The sequence below is a fragment of the Drechmeria coniospora genome, chromosome 03, assembly GCF_001625195.1.
Source record: "Drechmeria coniospora strain ARSEF 6962 chromosome 03, whole genome shotgun sequence".
NCBI lineage: Eukaryota > Fungi > Ascomycota > Sordariomycetes > Hypocreales > Ophiocordycipitaceae > Drechmeria > Drechmeria coniospora.
This window is the reverse complement of record NC_054391.1, coordinates 6,981,535-6,993,741: the sequence shown is the minus strand read 5'-3', so window position 1 is coordinate 6,993,741 and position 12,207 is coordinate 6,981,535. Positions and strand designations below refer to the sequence as shown.

Genomic DNA, 12,207 nt, shown 5'->3' with positions numbered 1-12,207 from the left:
TGCAAGTATTGCCCAGAGCTAGCACCCTTGTACGGAGCACTTATTATAATAACTTGTGCAGTACGGAGTAGGTGTGAGCGTTTCGTGGGGTGACTTGATGGTCCTGTAAACTCATGCACTTTAATGTACTTGTACTCCGCCCCTAACCGATCGTACGCCAACTTACCTAGTACCTTAGTAGTACTATTAGGTTAGTACTAACTTACATTTACAGTACTGTACCGCCAGCATGGAGTAGTACTAGGTAAGTAAGTACTACATGAATATTACTCTGAACTCCGTACGTACAGTACGCAAGTACAACTTGTAAGTGGTGGTACAACTACTCCGTACATCCCACATAATAATACCTCGTACTCCGTACCTCGTCCTTATCCATTCCAGTCAGGTGAGAGTAACAATGACGTGAGAATGCCTTAGGCGGCGCATCGCTTTTGTCTCTCCGCTAACCCCCCCCCCCCCCCCCATACCACGCTGATCAGCAGATCCCCATCCATCTGCCTGTCCCCGTTGGTACAATTGCCTTTCTTGGATTCATGAATGGCCCGTCGTACATCTTGGTAGCTATGGGTAGGTCAACTGGCCTCGACAACACAAGCGAACATCGAGGTCCATCCAGCCTCCCCGCCCTTCCGGTCCAGGCATACCTTGACCATCTCACAAATCGAGGCCTGCGATCCAAGTGTTTTGGGGGAAGAGTACAATGGAAGCCCGTTGCATTCTTCTGCCAAATGCATCTGTGCTAGCCTGGAAAGCACGCGAGCAGGCCAAGGAGTGTGTTCGCCACAGTGACGGAAGAGAACGTAGCTATCTCAGGTCCTACTTCGCTCCTTCGGCCTTTGGACGAATCCCATCCGTCAAAAAAAGGATAAAAAAATTCGCATCGATTGGCCGCCGTGCTCTGCACAGCACCTCGTGTCTACATGTCCATACTCATCAGGTACATCTCCAATATTCGCATAAACTTGGCCACAAAGGCTTCCAGGTGGAATATGACCTTCGTTCCCGTCTTGATGCGGTGTTCGTAAAAGGCAGACCACTGAATCACCTCGCCCTTGAGCCCGTCGTCGATCAGTGCCAGGAGCTTAAACGTCAGCGTCTTGAGGATCGTCGTCGCCGGAATGCAGTGCGTCAGAAGGTCGTAGAGTTTCGACCGCACTTGCAGGATCCTCGCCGGCGTGTGCTCGTCCATGATCTCCCGGGCAATCTGTCCGATCAACGCCTCCCAATCTGCCGGCGGGATGGGGGTGTTCTCCGCCACTTTCTCGCTGCAGGTGACGCCGCGTTAGCCACCGTGCCCGACGACAGAGGGGGAAAGGGCGGGGAGGGGGGGGGGGAGTGCTTTTCCTACTTTTGTGCGTGGACCGCCTCGTACATGAGCAGCGCTCGCCGCAAATTCCTCCCACTCTCCTCCGCTATCCGCCTGTGCAGCCCTTTGACGACCTCCCAGCCCTCCTTCTTGGCCGACAGCTCCAACACGTGGCATATCTCGTCGTGCGTCGGCGCCGCGACCCGCACCAGCAGCGTTCTCGATCGAATCGGCGCGATGATGTTGGATGTCGAGTTGGCGAGGAGGATCAGTCGCAGATTGGGCGAGTATTTTTCCATGGTCCGACGCAGCGCTGCCTGCGCGTCGCGTGACAGGTGGTCCGCCTCGTTAATGACCACCACCTTGAATCGTTGCCTCGCCGATTGGTCGACCTGCTGCGTTTGCGCCACCTCCTTCAGGAGGTCCTGTATCACCACCCGGTCGTAGTTGCCAACGTCCGACGGCGTGATCTCGAGGTGGTAGACCGAGGCCACGATGTTGAACTCGAGCTTGCGATTGCTGCTCGTCTGGAACATGCGAGCGTCGATCTTGATCTTCTCCACGCCGGGACCGTAAAGCTCCTTCAGGGTCGCCACTATCCGCGTCTTCTTGCCGGCGCCTGACGGTCCGTAGACGAGGAGGTGGGGGAAATCGCTGCTTCGAGCCTGCGTCGTGCACACAATGTCAACCTCGAACCAGCCGCGCCGACGCCGCCCTCTGGCTGCTTACCAGCGACCCGAGCCGTTCTGACAACTCGTGGTGATATGTCAAGGCCTCGAGAGACCGAGGCCGGTGCTTGTCGATGATGAGTGCCATTTCTGCTACTTTGAGCCGGCTCGCAGGAGGGTGGAAATGGGATGCGGATGGAAAGCTACTTTTCCAACATGGACGCCGCGTCGACGCGTTAAGTGCAGCAGTGCGGGAGTCGGGAATCGAGGGTACGAGACGGCGCGCTAAATGGTCCGTGCACTGGACAGCATAACCACCGTCATGAGTACAGTGCTCCGTACAGTACAGGTACTAAAAAGTATGGATACAGTATTCCGTACGTACTTACTTAGTATTACTCCGTACTCCGTACACCTTGCTCACATTACAAGAACCAAGTATTAATACTGCGAGTGCAGTCAGTTCATGTACACTGTAATTAGTCCGCCATGTTCTCCATACTCGTACTGTACATGGATATGGGGTGCCCTGATCGGCGTGAGGAAACCTGTACTTGCGTGTACTGTACAGACTCCGTATTGCAGTCTACACGTACAGAATATGATGGCTATTTGGATCCAACGCATCTTGTACATGTGCATACATTCATCCACACATTGTACGTGTACGATACTTTGCTGTTCCGTCATCTCGAGAATCTCTTCTTGTCGAGACCAGGCATCATCAAGAGTCGACGTATTTTCGTTCGTGGTGCTCAGAGTATGACAAATCGACTTCCCCTCGTCCATTCGGCGCTTGGACAAAGGCGACCGCAATGCCCTCATTGGAAAGTACATATGTTAATACATGTCGCTATGGTACTATGATGGGGTCTCAAGGTGAGCTGGAGACCTCACACGCCTCCCCGGGTGCCGTCGTCGACGCTGCTGTCGGCGTCTTCGTCCCCGGCAGTTCTGCAGGGGCAATCGTCCTCCTAGGTCGCTTCAACTCCTCCAGAGTAACGCCGTCGAGCTTGGTGATCCCGACCATGGGAGCATCGCCCTTCTTGACAAACTCCCATTGACCTGAGTGAAGCCTGTTAGCTAACTCGAATCGCCCGCGGCTGCCCGGCTGTCGCAGTCACTGACCTGGCAGCTTGTTTCCGGCCAGACGGAAGGCGTCTCGCACGATTTGCTCGTGAATGCGCCCCTTGATCTCGAAAAGAACCTGGCTCACAGCCATTCGTGTCGCCCAGTGGTCGAAGGAACCTTTGCCTTTGCCCATTCGCATCTACAGACGGAGAAACAGATTAGCTCCGCTCTCGGCCGGGCCTGTCGTATGCTTGGCCACAGGAGTCACCCGTACCTCGTTGCCGCTGACGTAGACGCCGACGTTGCAGCATTTTCGCTTGTAAATTCGGTACTTCTCTCCTCGAAGCCGCACTTTGATGGTGTCCTCGGCCATCTTCAACTGCTTGGCACTGATCCGTCGGTGGTGGTCAATCATCCGCAGACCATAATCTCCCCAGATGACCGTCGTGCCCTTTGTTGAACCACCCGTCGCCACCCTCGGCCGTCCCTTGGCCATCTTCTTCTTCCGGTTGATGCTGGGCTCGAGCCATGTGCCCATGACGGGAGCTGTGGTAGAGAAAGCTCTGATGCTTGGCACTCGTCGCTCCATCCCAAACGCCTTTGAATACCGTTGAATCGGCGCATTGAGTTGTTGCAACGCCGGCCGACTGCATATTCGCAGCCCGCGAAAGGCATTAAGAAATGCCGACGTGCTGCCGGACGACATCCTGTTGTCGGTTGTGTGTGTTTGTTCGACTCTAGGCAGGAGCTTCAGAAAAACTGCCCAACATGACATCGCCGACAGGCTAAGGGGGGGGGCCGCCGGCTTGGACGACTGCCTAAAATTTCAGGCGCCAATGGAAGCCAATTAGGCCCTGTCACGGACCTCGCGACAGCTTCGCGTCCCTTGCGGGTCCTTTCTGCACGTCACCCAGTCTGGCAGGCCATACTTAGACCTGTCGACAACGATTTTCCATCCTCTGCAATCGACCCTTTGCTCCGGGCAGCCCGTCCCAATGGTGACCGAAAGGCATTTTGTGCCCTTTATCTGAGCCAATCTCAGCCTTTATATATATTATTATTGCAATTGCCTCTCGATATAATGCCGGACATTCGGTCGTTCTTTGCCCCCAAGGGTGGCCAGGCCGCAGCTCCCAAGGTCTCACCCGCCAAGGAAGCTGCCGCACCGCCCAAGGCGAAACGAACAAGTAAACGTGCCTGCTCCGCATTGGCCCAGAGAGCATTCTGCTAACATGTCAAAGAAGGCCGAAAGGTCGTCGACGATAGTGATGATGATGCTCCTGCGTACGTTCCATCCTTGCCATGACCCTTCTCAGTTCATCATCTAATCTTTTGTAGGCCGCCGAAGGCCGTGGCCAAAGTGGCGCCAAAAAAGAAGCAGAAGCCGTATGTTACCTGACCTCGTGTGCCACGCGTGGACAGTCTTGACCATGCAATAGGGATACCGAACCCAAAGGTGTAGCCATATCAGCCGACGACTATTTTGCCTCAGCAAAGGACACCAAGAGTTCCGAGACACCGAAAAAGAGTAGCAGGTCCGAAAGCAAGCTGCAGATCGATGAATCAACCCCCGTACGCTCCAGCCCTCGAAAGAAGCAATCCTCGACAAAAGCGACCACGCCTCCCCAAACCTCGTCTCCTCCCAAGAGAAAGGCCTCAGCGTCGTACCATCAGCACAACGTCGACGACGATGATGCCTATATGGAAGACGCCGATGAAGATGCCGACGACATCCATGCCGCCGACGTCAAGGGCCGAAGCAAAAGAAAGACCGATACGTATGTCGAGGAGGAGTCCGAGGATGATGTGTTGCCACAGCCCAAGCGAGTTGCCGCCCGAAGACGCCCCGCGGCCGCGAGCAAGGCCGCCATTGAACCGGAAGTGAAGACAAAAGCCTCACCGACGAGTCGAAAACGGAAATCACCGGCACCGGAAGAGGACGAGGAGGACGAGGAGCTCCCGAGGAAGAAGCCTGCCCCAGCGAAACCCCGGGCCCCGCGAGCGAAGAAAACGGAGGAACCGGAGGACAGTCAGATTCAGGATATTCTTGACAGTGTCGTAACAGTTCGGCCCCCCACGCCTCCCCCAAAGGATCCAAATGCAAAGTTCGACTGGAGGAAGTCGGCCGCTGGAGGAGGTAACGCATCGGCTCAGCCCGTCGCAACGGCGGACATCCCAGAAGGCGAAGAGGAGTGCCTCAGCGGCCTCTCCTTCGTGTTCACGGGAGTCCTACGAACAATCGGACGCGACGAAGCCCAGGCCCTCGCTAAACGGTACGGCGGCAAGGTGACGGGCCAACCGAGTAGCAAGACGAGCTTTGTTGTACTCGGAGAAGATGCTGGCCCTAGCAAACTAGCAAAGATCAAGTCGCACGGCATCAAGACGATCGACGAGAACGGCCTCTTCGACCTTATCCGCAAGCTGCCTGCCTATGGCGGGACGGGCAAGGGGGCACAGAAGGCTCTGGAGAAGAAGAAAGAACAGGAAGAGAAGGTGAAGCAGCAGGTGGCCGAGATGGAGGCGGAGGAAAAGGCCAAGAAAGCCGAGGAGGCAGTGGCTGCTAAGAAAGCGGCCGCTTCCCGCGGCACGGCCGCCCCGGCATCGCAGCCTGCCCAGCAACCTACCCTTCTACTCACCTCCAAGTATGCGCCCACCCAGCTGAACCACATCTGCGGCAACAAGGCCCAGGTCGAGAAGATTCAGTCGTGGCTTCGAAACTGGCCAAAGTCGAAAAAGTACAACTTCCAACGACGGGGTGCCGACGGCCTCGGCGGAGAGCGCGCCATCATCATTTCTGGCCCACCCGGCATCGGCAAGACGACAGCGGCACACCTGGCTGCCAAGCTGGAGGGCTACGACATCCTGGAGAATAATGCCAGTGACACGAGGAGCAAGAAGCTTGTGGAAGCTGGCGTGAGCGACGTGATGAACAACACGTCGCTCCTGGGGTATTTTGCCGGCGACGGCAAGGCCGTGGACGCGAAGAAGAAGAAGCTTGTGCTCATCATGGATGAGGTGGACGGCATGTCCTCGGGCGACCGCGGTGGCGTCGGCGCCCTGGCCAAGTTCTGCAAGAAGACGGAGGTTCCCCTAATCCTCATCTGCAACGAGCGACGGCTGCCCAAGATGAAGCCGTTCGACCATGTCGCCTTCGACATTAGGTTCAACCGCCCGACCGTGGACCAGGTGAGATCCAGGGTCATGACAATTTGCCACCGAGAAGGGCTGAAGCTCCCCGTCCCCGTTGTCGATGCGCTCATCGAGGGCAGCAACAAGGACATCCGGCAAATCATCAACATGGTGTCGGCCGCCAAGCTGGACCAGACCACCATGGACTTTGACCAAGGCAAGGCGATGACCAAGGCGTGGGAGAAGCACGTCGTGCTGAAGCCGTGGGACATATGCCAGAAGATGCTCGGTGGCGGCCTGTTCGCCCCCGCGAGCAAGACTTCGTTGAACGAGAAGATTGAGCTCTACTTCAACGACCACGAGTTCAGCTTTCTCATGATTCAGGAGAACTATCTGCGAACGAAACCCATGGCCCTCAACGGCAAAGGGTACACAAAGGCAGAGGAAAGGCTCAAGGCGCTCGAGCTTTTCGACAACGCCGCCGAGAGCATCAGCGACGGCGATCTCGTTGATCGAATGATTCACGGGCCGCAACAGCAGTGGAGTCTGATGCCAACGCACGCCGTCTTTAGCACGGTGCGGCCGGCCAGCTTCATTGCCGGCCAGCTCATGGGGTCCGGCTTCACCTCCTGGCTCGGAAATTTCAGCAAAACCGGCAAGCTCGGCCGGTATGTGCGAGAGATTCACTCGCACATGCGACTCAAGGCATCCGGCGATCACAACGAGATCCGTCAAGAGTACATGCCGATACTCTGGAACCTGCTCGTTAACCGACTGCAGAACGAGGGAACAGACTGCGTCGGCGAGGTCATCGAGTTGATGGACAGCTACTATCTCACCCGGGAAGACTTTGACGCTATCCAGGAGCTCGGCGTGGGCCCGATGACGGATGAGAAGGTGCACATAGAGACGAAAACCAAGGCAGCCTTTACGAGGACGTAAGTGGACAGTGGAAATGGCGACGTGTTTTGCGCTCATCACCGACTGACTGTCTTGCAGGTACAATGCAATGAACCACCCCCTTCCTTTCATGAAAGCCAGCAACATCGCGGCGCCGAAGAAGCAGGCGAAGGAGGCTCCCGACCTGGAGGAAGCGATCGAAGAGGAGGATGAAGCCGAGGCCGTCGATGCCCCCGAGGTCGACGAGGACGAGACTGACCTCAAGAAGGACAAATACATCAAGCAGCCAAAGGTCAAGAAGCCGAGCAAGAAGGCGACGAAAGCAGCGGGGGGAGATGATGAGGGGGACGAGAAACCCAAGGGCCGGGGGAAGGGGAAGGGGAAGAAGGCAACAAAGTGAAGGGTGGGAATGACGCGCGTATAACTACTGACATTTATTGTATACCGGAACCTATCCATTTGGGCGGTTTAGTTGGGTTCGGTTTTACCAACAACCAACGACCACCAGCGTCCACGGTTCGAGAATCGATGGACCGGTCGATACATGATTATTCCTGTAGAGGTAAGTACCTTGGACAACTGTACGGCAGCAGTGAATGAGAATGACTTTGTCCTCTTGGGAGGTTTCTTTGTCGTTACTGCGACATAAAAGAGGTGCTGGTTTGTCATGGCAACGAGACTGAACAGCGAGGAACGGCTGGCAGATGCGTATAGCAGCTGTGAAACGATGCGCTGCAACCGACTGTCGACCCGGTTTCCTGGTGCCTGTTCATAATTGTCTTGAATCAATTCGACTCGTGACCCCCTTTCGCCTTTCACAACTCCGCATCATCGCATCGTTGCTTTGGCATCTTAGTATTTTCAGCAGCGGTAACGTCAACGGACTCAGCCATCTAACAGAAGTTCGCTAGCCATCTCGGGAAAACAATTTGATCAATACTGACATTGTGATTAGAGTTGATGTAGATTGTATGTCGGTTGGAAACAATATAACTGTTCAGCACGACGCAGCCTTGTGAAGCTGGAGAACAATGTCTGACGCAGAAGGACGTGGAGAAAAGACGAAAGGCAAGTTCCCTCACTGCAATGCCTGTCGCAGCTGAAAGGGTTGCTGACGCGGAAACCAGCGAGCCACCGCACGTCGTTGGTTGTGCCGAAGTCGCTCAAGGCCATTGCCGGTTTGTTTCCTCGCTGAGGCTGCGCTTGTTGGTGATTACTGACGAGCCTCCAGAATCGCGTCTGTTTAGTGGAAAGCGCTCTCGCGGAAAGGCGAGCCGAGTGAATGCGAATGATGTCTCCGATGTCGGCTCGTTGCCTCTGACTCTGCCCACTCCCCTAGGGGACGATGACGATAGCATCAAGAAGGGGACCACAGACCTAGATATCATCTCCACCGGTGTGTCCGGCGAATCATCGACTTCTACCGTTATTTGGCGGCGCGATGAGCCGCAGGCGGTCCAGGCCCAGGATGACGACGGTTCGGCGGATACGAGGAATGTTCAAGATACCAGGTCCAAGGCATCTGTCGACAACATATCGGGGGCTTCTACTCCGGATGTCTTGGAGGCGCGGCGAGTGCAGATTCCTTCATCGCAACGCGCCATCAGCTGCAGCACCAAGTCTGCCCTTCGTCACGGCGGGGATCCTCCTCGGTCTCCGTTCCCAGACGAGGCTCTTCAGGGGCCGGCCCCAAAGCTGGTTCGCTTTGCAGGTGATCTCGAGACGAAGATCCCTGTGCGGTCGAGCGACGATGATTTTCATTCCGACATGGCCGATGCAGGGGACGATGCGGGCGATGCGGAGAAAAACGAGGATGCCGACGACAACGATTGGCAAGTCAGCATTTCGGGGAGCTCGCGATTGGAGGAGCCTGCATTCTGGCGGATGACTGAGTCAACGCTGGCAGCATACACCAGCATGCGCGGCATCCAGCATGACAATGATGTTGACACGAAAGAGTGGCAGAACCGGTTCGCGGAAGTCGCTCGTGGGCTCCAACGGTGCGTTTGGTACGGCGACAGGTCCCAGGATGCAATGAAACTGACGACGCTTTCAGCCTCGAGGCCCAAAGTTCTCCCGAGGCCAGGGCGCGGATCGGAGTGCTGAAGGAGAGGCTGGTGCGGATTCCACGTCCCAGCTACGAGCATCTCGATGACGTGAGCCACGACGACAAGGGAGGGTCCGGTCGCCGCCTCCCCGTCTCTGTCGTCGAGACCATGATGAACAACGCTCGCCGACAGGGACAAGGCAACGCGGACGATGGACGCAACCTGCGTCACGCTTCGGGGCAAGGCATTCCCATCACAAGCCAGCGACGGGGGAGCCAGGGACAGGAATCCACAAGGCTCGGGCTCTAGGAGCGCCCGTGCCTCGCGGACACCGTCCACTTTTCCGGTAAGTTGGATAGCTTGGGCACCTGGGGGTGACCGACGAGCTGATACGTTGCAGACCTGTACGACATCTCAGATGACGAGGGCGACTCCCGCGATGGCCGCATTTCGCCTTGCACGTTTCGCCTCTGGGCCGACGGCGTGGCCGCTGCGAATGCGAAGAAAGAAGCACGGTCGGTACGCAGCACCGAATGATGGGAAAGGACGGCTGGCGGACGGCTGGTGGCTAACACTCCTCCCAGGAGCCGGACCAAACATGGGCAGCAATCTCGACGATGACTCGTCTTGGTCAGAAGGGAGGTAGCCGTCGGAATGTCCCGAAACCATGTCGGCTTGATGATGAGACCTCTAGGTCCAGCATCCCTGGTGCCGACGAAGCACTCTTTCGCCCGCAGGGCGTTTCTCCCAAACCCGACACAACTGTTGAGGTTTCCCTCTGGCAGGAGCGCATGGAGGAGGAGGCCGGTCGTCTGGGGAGCGTCACTGGTCTGGGGGAGGTTGCCGTGGCAGGAGAGGCCTTGGCCGTGGCTGATGATGCAAGATCCCACACGGACGCGGCTCGCTGGATGCTGACCAGCTCGTGGCAGGAAATCGTCCATGAGGCCATCCGCAAGACCGATAGGCCAACACTCTTGGACGGTGTGGCCGTGGACCAGCTCGAGGGGGAGTTTCGTCTTTGCTGCCGACGACTTGAGGACGCCTGGGCCTCGGCCGAGAGCTCGCTCAAGGGCAAGAATATGCTGACGGAGAAGATTCGTCTTCGCCGGACGCGGGTGCAGCATGCTGCACGGGTTGTGGGCACCCTCCAATGCCGCGCCCGGGAGAAGCAGCACGAGCAGCACGAGCAGCGGCGGCGCCGGCGACACGAAGCCCAAGGAGGCGGCAGCGGCGGCCACGAGGAGGAAGATGCCGTCGCGGCACAGAAAGGCCGTCATCACATCGAACAGTATCTGCGGGTCATGTCAGCGCAAGCAGCCGAGGTTGAGGCGCTCACTACCCGGCTATGGACCGAGATTGGTGCGTTGGTCCAGGCCGACGAGGGCATGGACGACACGGTTCGTCAGATGGGACGGGCCATCGGCATCGTCGGCCTGGAGCCCGAGGAGATGGTGGACAAGATCATGGCCATGGGAGACGAGGATGCGTGAGCAGTGGCACGCTCGACGAGGTCCTCGCTAAAGGCGTTGCAACATCAGCTTGGAGATGGAAAGGGTTGGTAAGCATGATGTGATGTGGCACGGCGGTCCATGCTCGCGAGAGTGTGAGAGAGACGAAGTCGGTGGGAGGAGAACTCGAGGGGAGCAAGGTAAATTTCGAGGATAGAATCAGGTATATGTGTCTGCAGGCTGTGGTGAATTGAGAACATGAACGCCACCTCTATGTCGGAGGAGCCGGCCCGGCCATTGATATGTACAGTATTTTCACCAACTCTCGGGTCCAATGACTTCTTTTCTTTTCTTCGCCATGCAGCCGGTCACTTGTTCGCCATCATGAGGGGAGCATTATACATCGTATCCAACAAAACGCCAGTCCCGAGTTCCCTTGCCATTGCGCAAGCTCCTTTGTCGCAGCGGCAGCTCGAGCAGTAGGAGGAGTAGTAGTACACGCGCGTCGCCGCACTATACACACGCGGACGCGTTGCTGCGTGAATGCGTGTGCTCATGTTCGGAATCTAGCTGTTCTTGACGACACCGACCTTGGCGGCGCGCAGGACACGGCCGTTGAGCTTGAAGCCCTTCTGCTGGACGTGGAAGACGGTGTTGTTCTCCTTCTCGGGCTGGGGCGCCATAAAGGTGGCCTCGTGCTCGTTGGGGTTGAACTTGTCGCCGTGGGGGTCCAGGCGCTCGAGGCCATGCTTCGCCAGCGTCTGGACGAGGATGTTCTCCGTCATCTTGATGCCTTCGTACAGGTTGACGAGGTCCTGGAGGTGGGCCGACGACGGTTGGTCGGCCGAGGCGGTGAGCCGGTCGGCGGGGACGGTGGTGAGGGCGCGGTCGAGGTTGTCGACGCTGTCGACAAGGTCCTTGGCGAACTTTTGGATGGCAAAGTCGCGCGCCGTCTTGACCTCGCGCTGGGTGCGGTCCTGAAGGTTGCGGAAGTCGGCTACGGTGCGGAGGCACTTGTCCTGTTGACGTGGGGGAGACCCTGAAGTCAGCGAGGTCTCTGACGGCGACCTTTTCCGTGGCATTTTGCTTTCAAAGCCGTGCTGCGTGACGAACCTTCCACTCCTTTGCTTCGTTGTCCTTTGCCTCGAGAGCTTTCTTGAGCTCGGCCAAAGCGTCCGTCTCGCCGTTCCCGCCGGAGGTTTCCTTGCCGTCCTTTCCGTTCTTGGCAGGCTCAGCTGGAGCCTCCTTGGCCTCGCTGTACCACCTAACGGCCTCGCACGGCGTTGGCCTCCATGGGATGGCCGTTTGGCATTGCCGTCGTGGAATGGCCAAGGGCCTGCTGACGATTGCTTGTCTGGGTCCGGAGCGAAGCGCTCTGGACGAAGCGGAGAGGGCCTGTCGAAGCATTGCGAAGCGCGAAGAAGGATATGGATGGAGAGGGACGCGGAAAGGGATGTGGAAGGAAAGGATGCAGGGCAAATTCGCTCGAACAGGTCACACGCTGGGATGATTTTGGGGCGATGGATACAGTCGAAGCTATCGTTGCGCATGGATTTTTTGACCCGAGGCCGGGGCGTTCGGGCCGGGGAGTACAAGTGTGAAGTACAGTACTTACATGTACACGGCATTTATGA

General features: G+C 57.2%; 5 protein-coding genes across 5 annotated transcripts; 2 read left to right on the top strand and 3 right to left on the bottom strand.

The window, feature by feature from the left end:
- Positions 1 to 919: 919 nt before the first annotated feature.
- DCS_07679 (activator 1 38 kDa subunit) lies at positions 920 to 2,125 on the bottom strand (the record flags this gene model as incomplete). Its single annotated transcript, XM_040804963.1, has 3 exons — positions 920 to 1,268; positions 1,352 to 1,974; positions 2,039 to 2,125. The coding sequence occupies 3 exons, from the start codon at positions 2,123 to 2,125 to the stop codon at positions 920 to 922; spliced, it is 1,059 nt and encodes a 352-aa protein (XP_040655067.1).
- A 726-nt stretch (positions 2,126 to 2,851) lies between these two features.
- Positions 2,852 to 3,586, bottom strand: DCS_07678 (60S ribosomal protein L16; the record flags this gene model as incomplete). Its single annotated transcript, XM_040804962.1, has 3 exons — positions 2,852 to 3,042; positions 3,106 to 3,247; positions 3,323 to 3,586. 3 exons carry the CDS (start codon positions 3,584 to 3,586, stop codon positions 2,852 to 2,854), a joined length of 597 nt encoding a protein of 198 aa, XP_040655066.1.
- Positions 3,587 to 4,129: 543 nt separating this feature from the next.
- DCS_07677 (replication factor C, subunit 1-like protein) lies at positions 4,130 to 7,477 on the top strand (the record flags this gene model as incomplete). Its single annotated transcript, XM_040804961.1, has 5 exons — positions 4,130 to 4,235; positions 4,290 to 4,332; positions 4,387 to 4,434; positions 4,488 to 7,115; positions 7,177 to 7,477. The coding sequence occupies 5 exons, from the start codon at positions 4,130 to 4,132 to the stop codon at positions 7,475 to 7,477; spliced, it is 3,126 nt and encodes a 1,041-aa protein (XP_040655065.1).
- Positions 7,478 to 8,163: 686 nt separating this feature from the next.
- DCS_07676 (uncharacterized protein) lies at positions 8,164 to 10,615 on the top strand (the record flags this gene model as incomplete). The annotated part of the gene is made up of 4 exons (XM_040804960.1): positions 8,164 to 9,077; positions 9,134 to 9,351; positions 9,526 to 9,644; positions 9,710 to 10,615. 4 exons carry the CDS (start codon positions 8,164 to 8,166, stop codon positions 10,613 to 10,615), a joined length of 2,157 nt encoding a protein of 718 aa, XP_040655064.1.
- A 524-nt stretch (positions 10,616 to 11,139) lies between these two features.
- On the bottom strand, positions 11,140 to 11,980 carry DCS_07675 (mitochondrial co-chaperone GrpE; the record flags this gene model as incomplete). Its single annotated transcript, XM_040804959.1, has 2 exons — positions 11,140 to 11,592; positions 11,687 to 11,980. The coding sequence occupies 2 exons, from the start codon at positions 11,978 to 11,980 to the stop codon at positions 11,140 to 11,142; spliced, it is 747 nt and encodes a 248-aa protein (XP_040655063.1).
- Between the last annotated feature and the right edge of the window lie 227 nt (positions 11,981 to 12,207).